This window comes from Chelon labrosus, assembly GCF_963514085.1.
Source record: "Chelon labrosus genome assembly, chromosome: 20".
NCBI lineage: Eukaryota > Metazoa > Chordata > Actinopteri > Mugiliformes > Mugilidae > Chelon > Chelon labrosus.
The window spans coordinates 10,775,179-10,797,380 of NC_140353.1; the positions used below are offsets into that span (position 1 = coordinate 10,775,179).

Below are 22,202 nucleotides of genomic sequence, written 5' to 3' on the forward strand. Positions count from 1 at the left end.
AAGTGCTACATTAGAAAATATTTTGTGTGAATTTAAAACGTACAGAGTTTTATATGTTTTATCAGCGTAACTTCACACACAATCCAACAGTTCAGTTTTGTGTAAATACATTTAACACGCTATATGTCTGTAAAAAATGCTATGGTCGGAAGAGAAGGAAGGACGCTACGGTACCTACAGGATGTTTTCAAAATAAAAGTTTTCACGCTTCACTACACTCGGACGGAAGTGGATAAATCGAAACAGTCCTTTTATTCTGAAAAGCCCTCCTTACTCAAACAATTTTGCGGGATGTTGTACCTGATGTCAAACAGTGTCAACGCTGAGAAGTCGGATAAATTGGTCAGTTGTGCAGACTGCAGGTGCAACAACTAACGGCGGACTCTCCAGGTAGATTTCCTCCGTCCATAGTCTGTCGAAGGCTTTTGTACAGACATTCAAACGGTCGTGGTTAGCTAATTTTGCCATGTTGCTGGTAGTTAAGACTAATGTTTTGCACAAACGTCGCGATTTTGACTGTGGCATATTGTAAACAAACACTCAGCCGTCCAATAACGTCAATAATCACTGTACAAGCATGAGCTAGAGTGACCTTGCTCTGTCCGAAGTTAGTAAGTCCACTTAGCTTGCTGTTGCTAACTGTTTGTAGTGCATGGTCTGGATAGCTCAATTATATAATTAGTGTTAGCTAACGTTTAAGGCTAACTGTTAGCTGTAACTCGTGTAGCTGCCGTTTCTTTCTCTTAGTCCTCCTAATGAATTAAATTAGCTGCATTTATTTCTTTGCTAGTATTCCCCCAGTCTACTTGACTTGTGTGTAGGGGTGACTGCTAAACATTTCCTATAACATGTTAAATTAATAAAAAAGATTTGTAAATTAGTTGTTATCCTTCTGAGAGGTTATTTTAAAGCCCAAATTACTGTTTGTGTCAAGCCTACCCACTACCCTTAGGTGTAGGAATCCATGCATCCACTAGATGTCACCATCGGGCCTTTAATGACTTTACAGTAATCACAGCTGATGTCTCTTCATTTTCAGAGTCATGTAAAGATGTCTTCATTAGTGGCCTATGAGGATTCAGAGTCAGAGGACGATTCCCTGGATCAAAGGAAGGAGGCCACTGCAGCTTCTGTCCAAACTGCATCATGTGAACAAAACAAAGAAGCTGTGGTTTGTAATAACTCCAAGGCAACTCTCAGCCCCAGAAGTTTTTCTCCTGACCAGACAGTGGTGGAGTATCGTGGAAATATCTCAGAGAGAACCAGTTCTGACTGGGGGAGAAAATATTATAGTAGCGGCACAGCAGAAGACACGCTTTTTAGAGTTACTGCACCTCCTCTGAGTTCACCTGTGACTCAGGGGAAGATCGCTCTTCCATGCATGCCACTAACCTCCGGCAGTGTTTCAAACCCAGCGAAAAGACAGCCAACTGTCCCATCTGGTGTCAGGCCGTATATCCCTAAGAGGCAGAGGCTTGCCACTTCAGTGGAGACACCGGACTCAAAGTGCCCAGCAGAGCAAGTCCTAGGGAGTCAGACCAAGGAAGGCCAAATTCTCTCAGATGTGTCAGCAAGTCTGAAGCCGTATCTTGCTCAAAAGCCCAGCGCAGCAGGAATACCCAGGAGGCTTCTGATGAGCCTGGGAGGCCACCAAGGCCCGGTGAACACAGTGCAGTGGTGTCCTTTGCCTCATCTCAGTCATCTGCTGCTGTCAGCTTCGATGGACAAGACGTTTAAGGTAATTACAGCTACGATACGACTATCCCTCCCTTCAGAAGTGAAAAACGGGGTTCAATGCATCTGTAGTACAAGGCTTCAGATAATTTGTTTATTAAGTTTCTGTATTTCAACTGCCTGATACAGTTAAACAAATCATTTTATTTGTCATGCTTATGTCTCATCCATATAATAAAATGTGGTATCCCCTCTCAGGGTGCTCACTCAGTTATGGCTGACTGGTACATGCATGTTGTCATCTCGACAGTTTTCCATTTATCAGCATGATTTCAGGCAGGTGCCAAGTGCATCGGGGCGGTCTAATGGGGAAATCACTTACCTGACATTCAGTGTAATTGGCTCAGTGTTACAAGCAGAGACATAATATCTGCTCTGCTGCCTCAATTTATAAATGTACCACAAACCACTTTCTTTAGAATCATATCTGTCACTGTCAGTTGAATGTGTGTCAGGACCCATGGGACCCGCTTGCGATTTCTCTCCGTCTCTCTCTCTCTCTCTCTCTCTCTCTCTCTCTATCTGTCTCACACCTTCTGATTTACCCTCCCCCTCATTTTCTTTATTTCACACCTGGAAAACAATCCCCCATTCCCCTGTTGTAAAGGTCACGCAATGCCGCTATCTGCCTGGCAGTGACTAAATATTTCTACCCTAGTATGAAATCACGTACGCCACCAATATCCTGTGAGGACTCTGAATAATTAATAATTTAAATATGAATGAGTTCATTTGCATAATCATACAAGTGCAGCAGTATGGCAGCCACCTCTTCTGGCACCTGGAAAGGGCTCCGAGGAGCAGATGGTGGAGACTAGCAGAGGAGGGGAGGAGAGGACTTGTTTGTTTGTATGCAAGGATTACCTCTTCTTCTCTAGCTCAGACTGCTGGCCAGGTCTTCTCTATGAAACCAGCAGAAAGAGGAGCATATGAAGCTTGCAAAGTCATTTCAATTGACTGAACATTTCAGCCATACAAGTTATTGGCAGTAACACCTTCCCCTTACTGAATTCAGACATTTACATCATAAATATAATATAAATCTATTATTTTACTCAGGTTTTTAAGTTTTTTTTAACTAGAGCAGACATTATTATTCATTTAATCAATTATCCAAAAGAGTGAAAATTAATTAGCAACAAGTTTCATCATGGAAGAACAAACAAGAAAAAAGCCTAATGCTCTCCTTTTCAAGCTTCTCAAATATGAATCATTTCTGTTTGAACGTTTAGTTTAGTGGGCAATTTTCGTTATTTTATTTTATTAACATAGCACCAATTGCCTTAGTCTAAAACTGTGATAATAAAGGAATATCCTAGCAAAAATGCTTCACATTTTATAGGCATAATATTTCATTTGTCAGTCAAGGAAATAAATGTCAGATTTACCTGAAATAAAAAACATTGCCTCGATATTGTGTAGATGTATCAAATAATCATTTGGTCTATAAAAAGGCAGTCTGGGAACCCACTGGCTATCATCTGATAACGACCTGTGATTCTGTGCCTTCAGGACTTATGTAAGTCATAAACATATGTTTATGCGCCAGGAATTGTTTACAGTCCGAGTAGCAACTTGAGATGAGAAAATGAAAGTTAAGAAACACTGCAGCAACTTTGTTTAAGATATTTACTTGACAAATGTGATGTGTCTGCTTGCTTGCCGACAGGTTACGATCCCCACAGAGACCTGCATGCAACTAAAGCCGACTCAAACATTATTGGTCTCTACCACTCGGACTACAAATAGAAACTCTGTACCAAATTTGTCCCTTACCTGCAGATACAGCATGTTCAGATATAGATATTTGCTTATAGGCATCAATAAAAAGGTGGTACATGTTGAGAATTTGAAATTTTCTGTCCAAACAACCGTCTGAAACCAAAATAAATTTAATGTACCATCACTTGAGTTAAGGAAACTACCAAATAACAAGGTCCGTATGTAAAAATGACATAACATACTGTGCAACTACATTCATTATGGCTTTTAGCACTTTGTCTGCAGCCATTGTTTGCCATTCTCTGTGGCTGGAGATAGAGGGACGACATAATCAATGAAGTCTTAACACTCCCCTCTTTTGTGCTTGTGTTTCTTCACCGACGCCCTACAGGCTTTTCGACTTCTCTTCCTCCGTCCTGCCTGTCAGACTATTATTATTCCGGCGTGTTTGCCGCTGTTGTCACCATGGATACGGCAGGTGTAAAGCAGCAGTTTTAAGTTGATAACACGAATACCAATTTAGTTTTAATTACCAAGAGTCATTTAGGAAGCAGATTACTCCAATGAGCCATTTGCAGGGATCCGCTCTGCATGTCTGTTAAGTGGCCGGTGAAATTAAAGGGGGTGCAAATAAACAAGGACTTGTTTCCAACGATGCTCAGGTCTCGTTTTGTGCTGGATTACTGCAACTGTGAATGCACGGAATGATTTGGCTATAGTTAGTTATCATTAATTATACAAAGCCGCCTTGGAGACAGAGCTTTGTCAGACTTGTCTCGTGGAAGACTGATTAGTTGAATATTCTTGAAGTCTTTGCAGCGATGCTATCATCAGTTAATTTTTAAAAAGGTTTTTGTGGTACCTTGAGATGGCAGTGTTTCCCTAGGCCAAATACCACACAAAGAAGAGGCATATCCTGTTGCACAATTAATTAAACTATTCCTAATAGATGTATCGCTTCAATATTTAGCTTGTCGCAATTAAAATTCTTTCCCTCTCCGTTACTTCTCTCACCCCGGAGGCAACTCTGGCATTCTGTTTGTGAAACTTTCTTCCTGCCATATTGATGTGTCACTCTTCCCTGTCCATCTATCTTCCCCGTCTCCTGTGGGAGCTGCGGTACAGTGCTCCACATTGTGTTTAATATGCTGCATAGAGGAGTCGTATTTAATAATGGAACACAGAGAGAGGCAGAGAGGGGTCCCGCAGTGCCCCACAGATCTTCAAAGTTCCTCTGTGGCCCTCGCGAGGCTGGGGAAGCAAAAATACTTTATCATTAGTGTAATACCGCACCTCCGTGGGCGCCAGACCCACCACCTACCGGATTTCAAGCCGGGCTTTAGGGAGAAGCCTTTATCTCGGTGTGTCTAACAGAAAATCATGAACCCTCAGTAGAAATCGTGATGAAAAACACGTCAAAATACTGACCGGCATGTTTGCCAAATGATCGTTTTGAAGTCCAGTACAATGAAGTTGAAGACTAAACCTTATGGAGTAATCTGGCTGATTAACATCTCCTTCATGCAGGCCTCTTATTTATACTTTATTTGTATCGCATTTCAAACGGCACGGTTTTATAGTTATGGCTGTGACAACAAACAGAAGGCAGTTATAGGATTTTTTCTTCTCTTATCAGAGAAACTTCTGACAATACAACACCATTAAACTCATTACACCGCCCCATGAGAGCTGATTTATAGGCACTCTCAATGGTAATTCATTTGATTAATTAATCAGAAAAGCCGATTTGAATTCAGGCTGTACTTTTTGCTGAATAATTTTCAGCCATCACGGTAGAATTTAGATGAGAGCCGCTCAGATTATATCTCTTTTCGGCTCTGACAAAGGGAAGCAGACAGACTGTGTTCCCTCGTTCTCATTCACACACAGGGCAGAGTTTCAGCAGGACACACTGCATGATTTATAAAGCAGGATTTTCCTTTTTTAAATGCGTTTTGGTCGGCAGAGCAGTGGCCTCCAAGTCAGACCTACAGTCTCCGTAAACTGCCTTGAAACCTCATTGAAAGCAGTCGGGTCCTTTTTTCTTGTCAGTGTGAGGGAAAGCGCAGCATGTCAGGGCCGTCTGATGTCTCCCCTTTTCCACTGCTCCTCTCTTTTGTATTGCATGATACATGAGGTTATTTAGAGGATGCAGGGGTCAGTGTCACCCATTAGCCTGCCTGTATTTCTCTCTATTGCGTGTACCGGTTATGCGATGAGTCGAAGCAACTCGCAAACTGAGCACAACTGCTATAATGAACTCATTAATCAGTTTCTCCCGGATCGAGTTGTTTCCGCAAACTTTGCACGTCACGCTGTGAATTCAGAGCTGCAGAAGCTTTCCTTCAAAACTGTGTGACTTTGTCGATACGGTCGAGGTGTATTTGTGACTTTGGCTTGAAGCTGTGTGCTCACGTCTGGCAGGTGTGGGACGGAGTAGAGAGCGGGCGATGCCTCAGGGTTTACACCTGCCACTCGGGAGCCGTGCGTGACGCCTGCTGGACCCCCTGCGGGCGACACCTTCTCACTGGCTCATTTGACAACACGGCTGTGATCACAGACGTGGAGACGGGTGAGTCGCTGGCAGCACTTCTTTCTGTAGTTTTACAAGCACCGGATTTACTTTGTAAAAATAAGTCTCCGTGAATTAACCTTGAGCAGAACTCAGCATTAGGTAAAGCGTGCGTGTCCGCGTTCTCATTTTCACACTACACCAGCGATTGTATTAATTTCAGTTTGAGCTTATTTTCTTTAAACGTCTCTCTCCAAGCACACCACTGCTGGTGGAATTTGTGACAACAAAACATCACGGCGCGCTTCTCTTACTCAAATTTAAAGTTGGCATAATCATTTATGTGTGGAGTGAATTTAAATTTCCTTGGGCCCTTAAAGTCTGCTATAAATCCCTTGTATGAATTGCAAAGCAGCTTCGCTCTCAGTCTCTCACGCTCTCCCCCTCTCTCTCTCTCTCTCTCTCTCTCTCTGTAGTCGTGACTCATTTCAGTGGCAGCCGTCAAAATCTGCATTTCTAGAGCAAATGCATAATAACGGGTCAGCTTTTCTCCTTCGGGTGCATCCAAGAAAAGCAACATCTCACTCACTTCCATGGTTATGTATGTTTATTATTTTAACTCTATGAGTGAAGTGAATAGCAGATTTATTTTGTTAATAAGTAAATTAACTGTTTTTTTGTTTTTTTTTTAACTATTATCCATTATATACCAGGAAACCTGCATTGACGATTGGTAATCTGTACCCTGTCTAATTTAGGTAGGAGGTCAGTCTGTTAAATTAACCTCAATGGAGGCTTCACATCCGCGTCAATGGCGACAGTCCCTAAAATAGGACAACCTCCCTCTTTCTCTCTCTTTGTACTTCACATGGAAACAAATATACACGTCAAAGAAAAACAAAGAAAACAATGATTCTCACTTGTCCTTATTTATTGGCATTTTCGTCTCCCAGCAGTAATGTCGTCCTCCTTGAGCCAATTCTGCCGTCTCTTTGTTTTTTTTGCTGGCCCTTTTGTGCGGTCATACAAAGCATTTTCAACGTGACATTTACAAAAAAAGATCAATAATTTGGTTTGCTTTAGAAATGGTTTTTGCTTTCCGGCCCAGTGCGCGTTTAACAAGCACGGCAGAAAAGATGAGAACAACCCATGCAGACGCTCCGCCGCGGAAAGACTGCGTATTCAGCAGCCCGAAACAACTGATGGATTACTACACAGCTGTGAATGTTTGTGAGAAGAGTTACCGGGAATAATCTCAAAGTCCTTGTATCTGTCAGAATTTAATAGCGTTTGTACGTGTGTGAAAAGCCGTATATACAAAGAGAGCCTCGACAGAATGAGCCAACAAACGAAAGACATTCCTTTGAACCGCCTGTAGCATCTATATCTGTAGGGTCAACAAATGACTGCGATGACTTGCTACCGTTTGCACTTCCCCTCTCAGCGTGCATGTCAATACTGCCAATAAAGCCTACGGATAATAGCTTGGCCAGCCCATTAAACACACAGGCAGCTCCAGGAAGGCGATCAATAATGGATACATCACCACAGGAGCAGTTACCATGACCTTATACTGGGACGTCACTAACCACAACCATAAACAAACAAATGCTTACGTGGTCGTATAGTTTGGTCGCCTTGCTCACCGCTGTCAAAGTAGGCTTAGATTAACAGCTTTGAAGTCAAACTTCTACAGAGCCCTCGCGCATGAATCCTGCATCAATCTTTACTTTTTTTTAAATTATATTTTACTATTCTTATTATCCCTACTACTGCTATTGTTTATTTGTATTCAGAATTGAGTATTGCTTTTGTGGATGAGGATCTGCATGCGTGTCCTGGCACGAGAGAGCAATAAGGATGCATTCCTACAATGCTGTGAGACGAATAAAATTCAATTTAGTTGCATATTAATATGTGAGTTGGGAATTCCAGCCCAGTTTCTACAGGGTTGTAATGCATTTTAATATGGCAGCGCTGCAACGCTTTAAAATCAATCATGATCTAATGCTGAGAAGAACATAGGGGGGTGAGCTACATGCATAATTACCATCATAATGATTTAAATGGAGTGGGTTGGACCCATCATCATAACATGGAAAGGTCCAGAGGAACCGTTTTTACAGGGGATTTCACTCACAACAGGGTGACGCCAAGGTGTTGGCATAGTTATTACACTGATATTTGAAAAATTAATGAAGCCTTTTATGCAGGAACTAGATTGGGAAGGCTGAGCGTATGCTGTGTTAAATTGTAATCAGGGTGAATGTGATCTTTACGCCCTTCAGTGCTCTTAACCAGGAAGCCAGCTAAGTATATTCTGTTCATCTCTCTTTGCAGGGGTGTGCACGGCCTTTAATGATCAGCAGGAGTCTTGTAGGACATCTAACCCCCTTTATTTTCACCACATCATACCTAACTCAAATGCTCCACGGTTGTGTTTACAGTGGAAAGGAATTATAGAGGAGCTTTCGCATTCAGAATGGTGTGTGGGCCCGCTGTCCTTGCCCATCTTCGCCGTTGTTCCTGTGTCCAATTTAATTTGCAGCATCTTATATCCATTCCCAGTGGGCCACACGGAGGCTGTCACAGCTGAATAGCAATAGCAGAGTGGGAGAGAGGGATAAAGCGAAGGAGAGCAGGTTAAGCGGGATAGTGGTTTTCATACTGTCCTTGTAAAAGTTGATTGGCAGAGGTTGGTGTAGGAAAATACTGTATGTCGATAGTGTGTCCACATTGTGCCTCAGGTTGATGAGTCGGTCAGTTCGTGCACGAGCACGTAGAAATTCTGTGCAAAGAAGGTAAAAGAGAAATCTAAAACATATAAATATATATGATTGGGTTGAAGCTTCAGCAGCTGTTCAGTTGTGAGATAAAGATGATGAGTGCAATAAGATGCTCCATTTTTTTTTATCTTCAAGCCACATGTACCATATTTAGTCATACTGGGAGGTTATCCAAACAACGTTTGTTTTTGTTTTTCCCCAGCTATTCGCTCTATCGAAACATGCTATTAAATACAGTCATTTAATCAGACCAATATATTATTGCGTCGTAATCGTCATCAGTCGTTAGAACTAAATAGATGTTATCTGTTACAGTGCATATGTTAAACAGACTAACATCCACCGAGGAGGATTTTACCCACAAAACTAAGATCAGTACTTTTATATAGTCAAACCTTAGGTTGGCATTTTTGAGAGTGATTAGAGAGTTTCAATTACTTATGCATTTTTATCAGTTTCCACTACTCTGGGTGATTGATAAGTTTGACGCCTAAGGTAGAAGGAGATGAGTTATGCAGCTTTTTATTACTTACAGATACAGTTCAGCTCTTTGAGGGATTATGCCGAAAGTTTGAAGTTAATAACAAGTCAGCACTGTCTGAGAAACTGGATAACACTGGCCTTCGTGCGGTCATCTGCTACCTCCCTCTCAAGTGTGCTAAGGAGGTACAAAAGGTCATAGTGGCAACGCTAGGGAAGGGTACCCTTTCTTATAGAGAGGCGAAGTCCCGCCCCCTCTACTTCCGGGTTATGGGACCTATCGTTCGAAAAAATATGAACGGCAGTCTATGGCGAAAGATAAATTATTTTCTGGTCCCGATCGACTTGTGCCTTGGATTATACATATGTTGTTTTTCAGAATAAAAAATGATTTTACATGTCAAGAATGTCACAGTTTGTCGCAAGATAGTTCAGTAAAACGCTATGGAAAATACGTAATTAAACGAACTACAAGTCCCGCATGCTGGCGCGTACAGAACCGACCAAAACTCCCTTCGTGTAACTAAAGCTCTCGACATGACCCGATTTATAATGATTTTCACCTCGTTTCATGCTTCTGCCTTCGTCCTGGAAGAAGACGGTAAAGCTCAACAAGGAGACAGCCATAGTTCTCAGACGAGAGATGTAGTTCACTAAGCGATCTCATACAAAACCTAATATTGTTCAGCTTATTTACGTCAAATAATTTATCTCTTGACGTGAAAAATTATCTTTTAAATCCACACACATCATATGTGAAATTCATGCCACAATTCAATCGGGACCAGAAAATAATTATGATCTCGCCATAGACTGCCGTTCATATTTTTTCGAAAGATAGGTCCCATAACCCGGAAATGGGGAGCTAAATACGAAGGTTGGCAGAGAGAGCCTGGAAGATGACCTCCATCCTGGAAGGCTCCCCACTAGACAGGATACCATTGATAAAATCCCCAACAGATCGATGGTTAGTATACTCTATACTATAAACTATACTTAATACACTGGGTATGTCTCAGCTCCTTGTGCTCACAACAGTTGAAACAGAAACACCAAAGGTCTTCAGCTAACAAGAAAGCCAATTTGGTTTCTGAGGTCCAACAAGGGTGGAGGAGATCCTCCACAAGAAGAATGTTGAAAAGTAAATGTGGTAGCTTATCGAATTCCCCTTGTATAAGCACTTAAACAATGAAGCACTGTCATAGTTTCTTAAGTAATTTGCATTTTCTTCTCACTTGATTTGCATGTTCCAAGAATAAACCACTACATTGTGACTGTATAATCAGAAGAGCCTTAAGCATTGCGCACCAGGAGACAACGAATGCAGAAGCACACACACAGAAGCATTTACTCAAAGAATGCCACCGGCAAGCATATCTGCATCCAGGCTTCATTTTAGAGTGGTAACCTGCAAGGTTGACACAGTTTTTATTCTATCCTGTGACAGAAAACAAAACAGACCATTTTTTTCCCCAAAAGGCAAGGAACGACGAAATGATCTATAGTCATTGTCACATTTCTAAATTGCATAAAGGCGCACGCTAGTTAACAATTAAGACATCAATGGTGTTATAGCATAAATGGTTCTCAGAGGTCTAGCATGCAGCGTTTGGCTTGATGCTTGAATTCTTTCTACTTTTAAAACAGTCCTGCCTCTCTTTACCCTCGAGCAATTCTGCTTCAATTCCCCGGCGAATAAAATATTTTCACTGAATATAAAATATTCGCTACAGTTTGCAGTACTTACTGTATGTTGTCAACAACTCATTATGGGGGGAAAAAAAGTTTAGTAAAATCTAAATATGCAAATTCTGTTTTCTGATTATACTGAGTTGTCAGTGAGAAGGTGTTAATTAAACCTCATTTAACACGGGGTGCCTGAAATCCATTCAGGGAAAAATAATCAAGGTAAAGATGCATTTACAATGGAGAAAATGCTCGGAAAACCGCTTGATTTAACTTAGTTTTAGACGTTATTCTGTGCATTTGTAAGGAACCTGATCGCTTGGCATTGCCTCAGATTGTGAATTTTAGCTGAGCTGCAAGAGCATCTTCCTTTATTCTTGACTGGATGCAGGAGCTTGACAAAAACACGACCATAAGGTCTACTGCGTTGTATCTTTGAAGCTTTTAACCACATCTTGTAACCATCCTCCTCTTCTTAATGGATGGAGCTGCCAAGTAGTTGTCATGGAGATGGTTTGGTTGCTAGCTCGTAATCAAGCATGTACTTTTTGTTATGTCAAGTGAGATTACAGTTGTTCTTTTGCACTTTCACGTTGCAAATCTTAAGCACGATGATCATTAACTATACAGTAGCACAGTGTGGCTCTAAGCCTCAAACCCATCTTGGTTTTTGAAACTTGCTGTACTGTGTCAAAGGAAATACATGGAAAAAAAAAAAAACTTAATTAAGATTAAATTACGATTCAGTTATTTTAAGCTTTCCCACCTCCTTATTTATCAAAACTAAAGACATGCTTGAAGCTAAATATCCAGTTCCAAATATTGCTTTTTTTTTAAAAAAAAGTCTGTATCCAAAACACGTTTTGGATATGGCTTGTCAAAACCAAGTAATGTGCGTCTGCCCTTTGCTTATGTGCGGTGACAGCACCCTGCTTTGGTGGATCCCGTAATGAGGCGGAATAGCCATTTCATCCCCGCCTCTCTCCTCTCTAAGGAGCTCATCCCTCTATCCCAATCATCCGTAATGTCCTCTGCTCTGTAGTCATCCACTGTGTGTGTGTGTCAGCTCCGCAGCGTGATCACAGTTCTTTCAGGACTTCCGAGCAAACTGTCACGCGGGAGGGACAGATCGCTGCAGTCCTCCCTTATCTCCCTGCTCCAACCGGGCTAATTAATCTTGGTTAATTAAAACATGACGGGGCCCTATTTATTATGAGGAGAATGTTGATTTTTCATTGTCCTCACAAACACCAGTTTTAAATCTGGATGACAGATCTTCTCTGTATCGCTGCGGGTAAGCCAATTAAGCAAGGAAGTGTGAGCCTGATGAAATTGCCTGTTAAAACTTTGGATCAAATCAATGCGATCACATTTCAGAGTGGACCAGTCCCCCATTAAGTAAAATAAGGTCCGTGTTTGGTACAGTTTATTAGCTGTGACTCATTCCTCTGTTTTAAAAAGGCTTGGTAGGAACACCCTGGAAGAAATGTGTAATGAAGTGCCTTTTTTTTGTTTTCTGCTAACTGCCTAAGACTATTTTGTACGGGGTCTTTGTTGTTTGTTCGTTGAATTAATGAGCAGCATTCGAACCCTGAGGTTTTCCACTTTGCTTAGCCTTTGACAAAGTTGCTGGCTCATAGTCTGGCTTTATCGTTTTTCCCAGGAAGCAATTTTTTATTTATTTTTTTGTCGCACGCTGTCAGGCCTAATTATATTTAAGCCTGTCAGTGTTTTTCTTTTTATGTTTAAGTGTGACACTTTTAAATTGATTTAGATAAAGCAGCCTCTAGCCAAAACATTGCTGTTTTCTCTCATCGCTACAACTTTGTCAGTTTTATCTTTTTGTCCCGAGTGATGTTTAGGTCTTCTCGGAGATCGATTAATTACAGTGTGATGCGCTATCTGGAAGTCTAACACACAAAAGTTGAGCAATCTTGCAGATTCTTGGTCAGATCCTTTACCCATTACCTCATTAAAATAAGTGAAAAACAGACTGTTCTGGGGCATTAGAAGAAACTCTCCATGGTCCAGATTATGTGAAGCTTTCTTTACGAACAGAAAAATGTGATCAAGGTTACAACTTGATGAATGATATCTGACGTATTTTCTTCTTTTTACTTACTACATCCTTCACGAATTTCAAAAAGCACAAGAAGATGGCAACACCGTCTTTGGCTCCGACTTGCCAGTCGATTTACTGTATCTTTTATTAGCGAGTTTGTTTTTGAATCACGGCGTTTATCAGCAGAGGCAATCGCACAGTTTAATTACACACAGTGTTTACTGCGCAGAAATCTAATGCGTGCTTCACAGGGAGGATTGCATCCTCGCTGTGTGCTCAATTAATAAACCAAAGAGAAGTTTCAGGAGAATTTGCATCTCGGAGGTAATGTAAATTTATGGTGTGTTTAGTTTAGCCTTGACAGCTGGGAAAGACAAAGTGTCTAATCAAGCCTCTCATCCAGCTCTAATAGCAACAGTCGGTATGTAAAACACACACACATACACAGTGTATTACTCTTCGTTTGTTTAAGCAGATTCAAAGTATTTCAAACACGTGTATGCTTTCAAGGGGTTTTATAAAACCAGCCTCTCTCTAATACGCTGTTGCACCGAGAACCGTAGCTGTCTCTGTACAAGGGCCTTTTACAGAGCAATCACAGTGTTTTATATATCAATCATGTCTCCAACAATCAAGGCTTCAACATGAAAGCCTTCACAAAGAAGTCTTAAATGGTCATGATGTCTGCCTACAGGAAATCACATAACCAAGATGTTATGTCAAGAACGTCTTTCATCATCCACAATACTGCCACTTGAGGACATGTCTTGCATTATTAAAGACTATCTATGACTGTGAAATGATTCTGTTTCATACAGTAATGTAAATTGACAGCGTACAATAGATTTAACGTCAAACATTTGTTAGTTCTAAGTGTTGGTCCTATTGTGTTCGTTTGCTTGAGTCCTTTGGCTGTGAATTTTAACTAGACAATTTACAGCAATCGTAATGAAGAGCCGTACAGAAACCCGAGGGAAAAGTCTTGATGTTATTCCTGTGATTGTGACCAAAACCAAAAATCAAAGCAGCAGCTAAAAATAATTTTCATTATTGATTAATCTGTCCATTTTATTTTTGAATGAGTCATGAATCATTATGTCTCTGAAGTGGTATTGATAAATGATGAAAAATGGTCAAAGAGATGAAGGTGCCCTGTGTAAATGTCTTGTGTTATTATGCCTTTACTAGATATTAATATATTTTGCCTTGTTTTTTCTTAAAATAGTGATATTATCTACAGGTGAATATATATTATCTATGAATGTTGGCCAGAATTTTCAGCTAAAATAATGAATCAATAACCCAAATGTCAATAATTAATCAACCAACTGATTATTTTTGTGATGGTTTCTGAGCACTGGCTACCTTATGAGAAGCAAGGACTAATGTTAAATCCTAATGATAAATATCTAATGCTTAGTAATGCTAGTAGTCCAACACGCTCACAAATTAGCAACAATTGTGAAAATGCATTTTTTGATGAAATCCCTTTTTGGGCTGTCAGAGGTAACGGAATAATAACCGATAACGCACATTCCTTTTAATGGCACAAAGTTCTTGGATGCATGATTGACACCGGGGAATCAATAGGCGATGTTGTTGATTGCGAGCAGAAGCAAACCCTGCTTGTGCAGAGATGGATAAAGAGAAAGGTCTTTCGAATGATTGAGCGTAAATGGTTGAGCTTTTAGTTGGTTTTACTGTCACAGGGAGCTGAGTTACCACTTGCTGCCAAAGCCAGTACAACTTCCCACCCCAGTTTTTTGTGGCCTAAAGCTGGTCTGGAACCGTTCTGTTGGGAGCTGATTATTCTCCTGCAAGGATCTACTGGGCTAATCACATCATTTGGGTGGGCTTTATGCAGTGATGAACATAAGAGTAAGAGCGATGTAGCAGTACATGTCATCTTAACGCCATGGAGTTGAGTTTGTTCACAACAAAATGGCTCCGATTGGTTGTAGGACTACTATTACGTGCTGAACCCACATTTGCATAAAGCGAGCATACAGTCCCTGACAAAAGTCTTGTCACTTATCCATTTTGTAGAAACAACAGTTTATAACCTGACTTTTAATTAATCCATTGGTTTTAGAAATGGCTCATATGAAAGCTAAAACCCTCCCAAATTATGTTTGATATACTAAAATAAATTTGCTTCACTGAAGAAAGATTGATCATTTAATGAACACAGAAAGGTCAGATTTTGGCAAGACAAAAGTTTTGTCGCCTACAGAAAGTAATGTGAAAATTGAACAAATCATTTACTTCAAATACAAAAATATGATGCATAACATCAGTGAATTAAGTACTGGTGCTGTGAGATCCATATTTAATATCTTGTATGACTTCCATGAGCTTGAAGGACTGCATCCATGCGGTTCGACAATGATTCATACAATTTATTGATGAAGTCATCAGGAATAGCAAAGAAAGCAGTCTTACAAGAATAAGAAAAAGATTTGAAGAGACTGGAGATGTTTTTGACAAGCCCAGGTCCAGCAGACCCCGCAAGACAACTGCTCGGGAGGACCGTTTGTTGGCTCGAAAATCCAAGGCCAGCCCCTTTTCCACTGCAGCAGAGCTCCACCAGGCCTGGTCACCTCAAGTCCCTGTGTCAACCAGAACAGTTTGTAGAATCCTGTCTCGAAATGGCCTCCATGGTAGAATCAGTGCCCAGAAACCAGCACTAAACAAAAGGCAATTAAAAAAACGTGTGGCATTTGCCAAGGCCCACAGCCTGCTAAAAGGATGGACGCTGGAAAAGTGGCAGAAGGTGGATTTCTCAGATGAATCTTCGGTTGAATTACATCACAGCCGCCGCAAATATTGCAGGAGACCTACTGGAGCTCGCATGGATCCGAGATTCACCCAGAAAACAGTTAAATTTGGTGGCGGAAAAATCATGGTCTGGGGTTACATCCAGTATGGGGGTGTGCGAGAGATTTGCAGGGTGGAAGGCAATATCAATAGCGTAAAATATCAAGAAGTATTAGCTACCTCTTACATTCCCAACCATAAAAGGGGTCAAATTTTGCAGCAGGATGGTGCTCCATCGCATACTTCCATCTCTACATCAAAGTTCCTCAAGGCGAAGAAGATCAAGGTGCTCCAGGACTGGCCAGCCCAGTCACCAGACATGAACATCATTGAGCATGTCTGGGGAAGAATGAAAGAGGAAGCATGGAAGACGAAACCAAAGCATCTTGATGAACTCTGGGAGGCATGTAAGACTGCTTTCTTTGCTATTCCTGATGACTTCATCAATAAATTGTATGAATCATTGTCGAACCGCATGGATGCAGTCCTTCAAGCTCATGGAAGTCATACAAGATATTAAATATGGATCTCACAGCACCAGTACTTAATTCACTGATGTTATGCATCATATTTTTGTATTTGAAGTAAATGATTTGTTCAGTTTTCACATTACTTTCTGTAGGCGACAAAACTTTTGTCTTGCCAAAATCTGACCTTTCTGTGTTCATTAAATGATCAATCTTTCTTCAGTGAAGCAAATTTATTTTAGTATATCAAACATAATTTGGGAGGGTTTTAGCTTTCATATGAGCCATTTCTAAAACCAATGGATTAATTAAAAGTCAGGTTATAAACTGTTGTTTCTACAAAATGGATAAGTGACAAGACTTTTGTCAGGGACTGTATTTGTCCACTCCCATGACAAGAGTATTATTACACAATTAACATTTAAAACTGATTATAAAATGTACAATATATGATTTGAATATAACAATTATGCGTTCAGTGAACTGATGCACAGATATTGCACAAATATTTTATTCCAGTGTGTAATCCCAGTCTTCACTATGAACAACAGATGTAAACATTTCAAATTTCACGAAGAAATTGATCCGTGTTTTGTGTTTCTCGCTTTCTCTTCCAATTCCTTGTTTTCTGTAGGGCAGCGGTCGGTGAGATTGGACAACCAGTTCAAGGTGATGTGTGTCGCCCTGCATCCTAGCAACCCAGAAGTATTCCTGTGCGGAGGTTACAGTTCATCAGTCAAGGCCTGGGACTCGCGCATCTGCAAGGTCAAACTTATTAACCTCCTTACAGTAGATTTACCATTTTTATTGACTCCGGTTCTTTGGCTGCTATTTGACCTTTGTTAATCTAAAGCGGGTAGGACTTGAACACATGCTTCTTGCCCACAACTCCTTCCCACTTAAAGATGCACACTAGTACAGTCTCATAATTTGCTTTGCACAGTGACCCGCGCTTTATTTCACTCGATAACACTCCCGCATGCATAGGAGTGACACTACAGGTTATATCACTAATTGTTCAAAGCAAATTTTAATTTCGCTCAGGCCGCATTAAATTGTTCCCGTGAAGCTGCAACCTAATATTGCTATTAAGCTTAATGGACTGTTTTATATGATAATCCTATTCACTTCCTCGAAGTCTGAATGCACACATGTAATTTTACCCCTCAGCGAACTGAATCGCTCCCCTGCAGGGTTTTAGATTTAGTACAGTGGAGATGTTTCTGCCAGTAAGCGTCACTATGAGTTGTAGACGTGTAGAGCAGTCCTCAGAAAATAAATTGTTAATGCTGTAGCTTTCTGACTACCTGTCAGTCATGTACCTGAGCTGTCTTCCTCTGGGGTGAAACTACCTCATCGGTTGGAAAGGAACATGGCCCATCCACAGGCTCAACTTTAAACCATTAGGCTAAAGTCTGGCCAAATAGACTGAGGAGGCTGAATAGAAATCATGACATTGCCCTGCCATGTTTTGTTAAAACTCACTGTTCAACAGTTACAGGTTATATTTTCTACAGCATTTAACATGTTGTGTCGAATCATGTTTCCCTGCTCTTTGTTAAATTCTCTTTGGCGCTTGGTGCTTCTGTGCAGATTTGTATAAGATGATGAACATCTGCGACGTTAATTCTCGCTAAATGAAAATAGTCTAAATGTAGTAATTGTGATCTTTCACACAGTGACATTCTTCTGTGTGTGTCTGTGTGTGATTCCAGGTGGTGAAGGTGTACAAAGCAGGCATCCAGCAGACCTTGGACATCCTCTTTCTTAGAGGTGGAGCAGATTTTATAACAAGCTCTGACTGCGTGAGCAGAGACTCTGCAGACCGCACCCTCATCGCCTGGGACTACCAGACCACAGCCAAGGTCTCCAACCAGATCTACCATGTAAGAACTTTATGTGAATAATGAAAAAAAACAAACATAGGATGTGATTGCTGTAGGATGTTAAAGTCCTGGAATCAAATAAATGGATCAAACTAAGTCTTAACCTCTAAACAGCTCTTGGAAAGCGGTTAAAAATTAAGGGTTGACCAAAATGTCCTCATTCCAATGGTCTTACAGTCAAGCAGGTCCTCATAAAGATAGTTGTACAATAATATTCATACTCAGAAAACTCATGGCAAGGTGAATATATGCCCAGTTGTGCTCACAGCTGGCAATTATCAGCTAAACAGCTTAAAGAAGTTTTTGAAATTTAACAGGCAGATTACATTTCCTATATGTGAGAACCTCCTGATTAAGTTGGTAATGAGGCACTGGTGTAATTTGCTCATTTTGACACTTACATAGAATTGGACCATTTAGTACACAGTGGATTGATTTGTGTTTTTATTAACTATTTCTGTTACTCTGTCCTCCACTTGCAACTTTGAAGCTATTTTCAAAATAACAGACTTACTGATGGAACTAGTAACGGCAATTAAAAAATGTTCTCTCCACTCATATGGTCACAAGGAGCGTTACACGTGCCCAAGCCTGGCTCTCCACCCGCTAGAGGAGTCCTTTGTTGCCCAGACCAATGGGGACTACATGGCAGTGTTCTCCTCTCAGCAGCCCTATAGAATGAGCAAGAGGCGCCGCTTCGAAGGACACAAGGTCAGTAACGACTGTGGCCTCGGGATGTGGGATGTCACTCCGGCGTAATCAATAGAGAAAAGCGGAAAAAGACACACACAACTTCAGCGACATGCCACAAAACTGTGAAAAGGCAGTGGAATTAACCTATAAACGGAGACCAAGCATTCATTGTATCCTGAATGACACTGTCATGCAGAGCCATAGCCTGCAGTGCTTCCTCTACAGCACCCTCCATCAAAGCAAACACACCATGCACAATACAATATTTCCACTGAGCCTGACTACCAGAGGAGTATGCGGCTTTAGATTGTAAATCCTATTCATAATTTGCGGAGCCGCTCGAGTGGCGTCTGGATTGTTGATTCAAAAAAGGAACGGGGACTAATCCCCCACCCCAATGTTATGCAAAACACTAAATCAACAAAAGAGAACAGCATCTGAAAAAATTTATAGAATTTTTTCATATTTTCATTACTTATAACAGTGTACATGTATTCAAACAGAAAGTTTAACACAAAGCATTTACTGTGATTGAAACTTAGTATTCATCTGCTACTGCAAAATCTCCAGTAATAAGACATTGTGATCAAAAATGTTTAATTTGTTCCGCTCTGTCTTCATGAAATGACTCGAGCCCAAACTGCACCAGCACCAGTTTGGGTCCTGTCAGCTGTCCATGGTGCTGAAACCATGCCTTCTGTTGTTGCTGGCCCTGAACAGTTTCCAGACTATTGTGATTCCACTGGAATAGACAGGAGACAAAAACCAAGGTCTTTTTTTATGGAAAATGTATTTTATAGTTCACTGAAAGCTCAGCAGTCTGAGTGAATATTTACACCTTACAGAGAGTATAGATATAACCGTACTTCGTTTTGTCAGACCAAACATTTGGGTACTTGCCCGTCCTAATAATAACAATACAGTTCACGTGACTTTTTGCAGATCAGACCTCCTTTAAAAATTAGCCTGATCCAGTCTGGACGCTCACAAAATACTAATAATGGTATTTATTATTGACTTTAGGTAACAGGTTAATGCATTATAACAGACTTTATATTTTTGTTTGAGGTGGAGGGATACGCGGTACACTGTGACTTTTCCCGGGATGGAACTATCCTGGCCTCGGGGAGCTCCACCGGCTCCGCTCACTTCTACGACTACCACAACGCTCGTATGCTGCACACTCTCCGCGCTCACAGCCAGCCCTGCCTGTGTGTGTCTCAGCACCCTGTCCTCCCCACGACCGTGGCCACCTGTGACTGGGCTGGTGAGATTAAAATCTGGCACTGACTGTGGACTAGTAAATATGGACATAAAAAGCAGTTGGCTGGCCATGAGACGGAACGCTATATTAAACTCATAACTCATGTGCACATTCATCTTCAACACTTTAAATTACTAATATAATGGGAGAACGGTTGGTGCATTTGGGCTTTTTGTATGTCTGACTAATCCTTCACCTACCCCAAATCCCCTCATGGTTCAGGAGCCCAGCATTTGCATAAAGTGTTTGTTAAATTATTAAGTTATACTTTAAGATCTTATGAATACTTGGCTTTTTATTGTGGAGTACAGAAACCTGTTTTCAAAGAGGAAACTTCTATAACCCCAGTAACAAAGTTTTCCACTGAGGGACAAGAAAAGGAAGAAACCGTAGACGAGTTAAGCCCCGTTTAGACCACCTTTATATGACGCCTTTAAAAAAAAAAAACCCTGTCTGCGAGTTGTGATGCAAAAATGTGAAAGACTGGTGCACACTTGTGAATCACTGGAACAGTCAGGTAAGAATTTTGACATTCATTGCTGAGTTATTTGCAGTTTGCATGCTAATACATGCTAGCTGCTTAGCATTTGTGATTTACGCTTCTTCCACTTGCTCCGGTTCACATTATACAATTTGTTGTTGCCATATCATTGTGTTTTAAATAGCACCTTTTTAATACTTCTCAATGATCGATATACACAGCAGATACCCAACCAGGCTTTTGAAATGCACCACTTAAATTAGAGCTATGACCAATATCTTCCCTGGTACTGTCACGCACTCAGCATCTGGATAATTGAGTATAAATGTATTTTATAAACTGAGGTTGTACACATTTTTTAACATGTATTTGTTGTAATTATGTCTTTAATATTATTTTAGTCTTTATTTTTTCCCCTGATAATGACCCTCGATTGATAAATATATAGTGTGTGTGTGTATATTTACAAGAGATGTGAAGGGTTTTTTGAATTGTACACTTAACAAATTCAGTGTTAGGATCAGGGGAGGCCTGGGGTCAAAGCGATGGGGAGGGCTCGGGTATAGGAGAGAGGTCAAGGAAACAGGATGCTGAGCCTAAAGGATGTTTTGTTCTCGTCTTCCGTAATCTCTTGCCGTAAGATAACACAAGCTTGGCAAAAAAAGAAAGAAAATGCTGGAGGTCAGCAGATCTATTATCTGCTAATGCCTTTGAAGAACCGTCTTTGACACTGTGTGTCTTGCAAAGCTTTCACGTTTTATTAAAAAAAAAAAAAAAAACACCCTTATTTTCCGTCACCATTGTGTATATCTCACTCCAAGAATGTTGTTCATATTTGTTCGTCTTCGTGAGCGAGATAAAATCAGGCGACTGCATGGCATCAGCTGAGGTTTCTTTACAGCTCAAAGTCTGACCTATTGTTATGAGTTTTATCTGAAGTGGTGGGAAATCAGTTTAGCTGAACCCCCACACACAGCAGCACAACCTTAATGCCTTTATAGTCAGCCTTCCCCTCCAAATACAGCCAGGGACTTTGTCATCATGACATCCTTCAAGGTTTTGTCAAAACCTAAAGGAAAAAAAAATAATCTCTCTCTAGGCATTTTCTAATCAAAAAGTGTTTTTCATTCCACATTCTGCATACACATCAGTTTTCTCTGTGCCTTTTTGTTCACTCTGGCTCTGATATGACATTTCCTTTCACACTGACAGCTTAGAGCTTCACAGAGAGACGGGCAGAGGACTACAAAAATATGCCATCATCCGTCAAAGCCTTGCCAGTTTCTTCTAAAATGCTGCCAGTCAACAGAACAGCATTGAAGTACAGATGTTTGTGATCTTTATTCAGTATATAGTAGGCAAAAAAACTTAAAATACACATAATAGTACAATGAAAAGCAAGTTGTTGCAAGGGAAAATCTGATGGACAGTTTTCTCTTTTTTTGCACCCCCATACAGTTGTTCAGTTAATAATAGTGAAAAAATAGTGTCTTTAAATCTACGCTTAAACGTTTGTGAAGAATACTGCTTTTTTAGTCAGGTACAGATAATTACTATCAAAAAAATCACAAAGGATGAAACAATGAGGCCATCATCCATCCATCATCCACAA

The 22,202-nt window shown here is 40.7% G+C and overlaps 1 protein-coding gene across 2 annotated transcripts; it reads left to right on the top strand.

The window, feature by feature from the left end:
* Nucleotides 1–114: 114 nt before the first annotated feature.
* Nucleotides 115–22,202, top strand: wdr25 (WD repeat domain 25). Of its 2 annotated transcripts, XM_084569518.1 has the most exons (7): nt 115–390; nt 1,040–1,738; nt 5,881–6,028; nt 16,901–17,031; nt 17,982–18,152; nt 18,723–18,863; nt 19,914–22,202. In XM_084569518.1, exons 2-7 carry the CDS (start codon nt 1,052–1,054, stop codon nt 20,133–20,135), a joined length of 1,500 nt encoding a protein of 499 aa, XP_084425644.1. In that variant the 5' UTR covers nt 115–390; nt 1,040–1,051; the 3' UTR covers nt 20,136–22,202. The 2 variants fall into 2 exon arrangements, with proteins under 2 accessions (XP_084425644.1, XP_084425643.1); XM_084569517.1 differs by lacking the exon at nt 115–390 and having other exon boundaries at nt 712–1,738.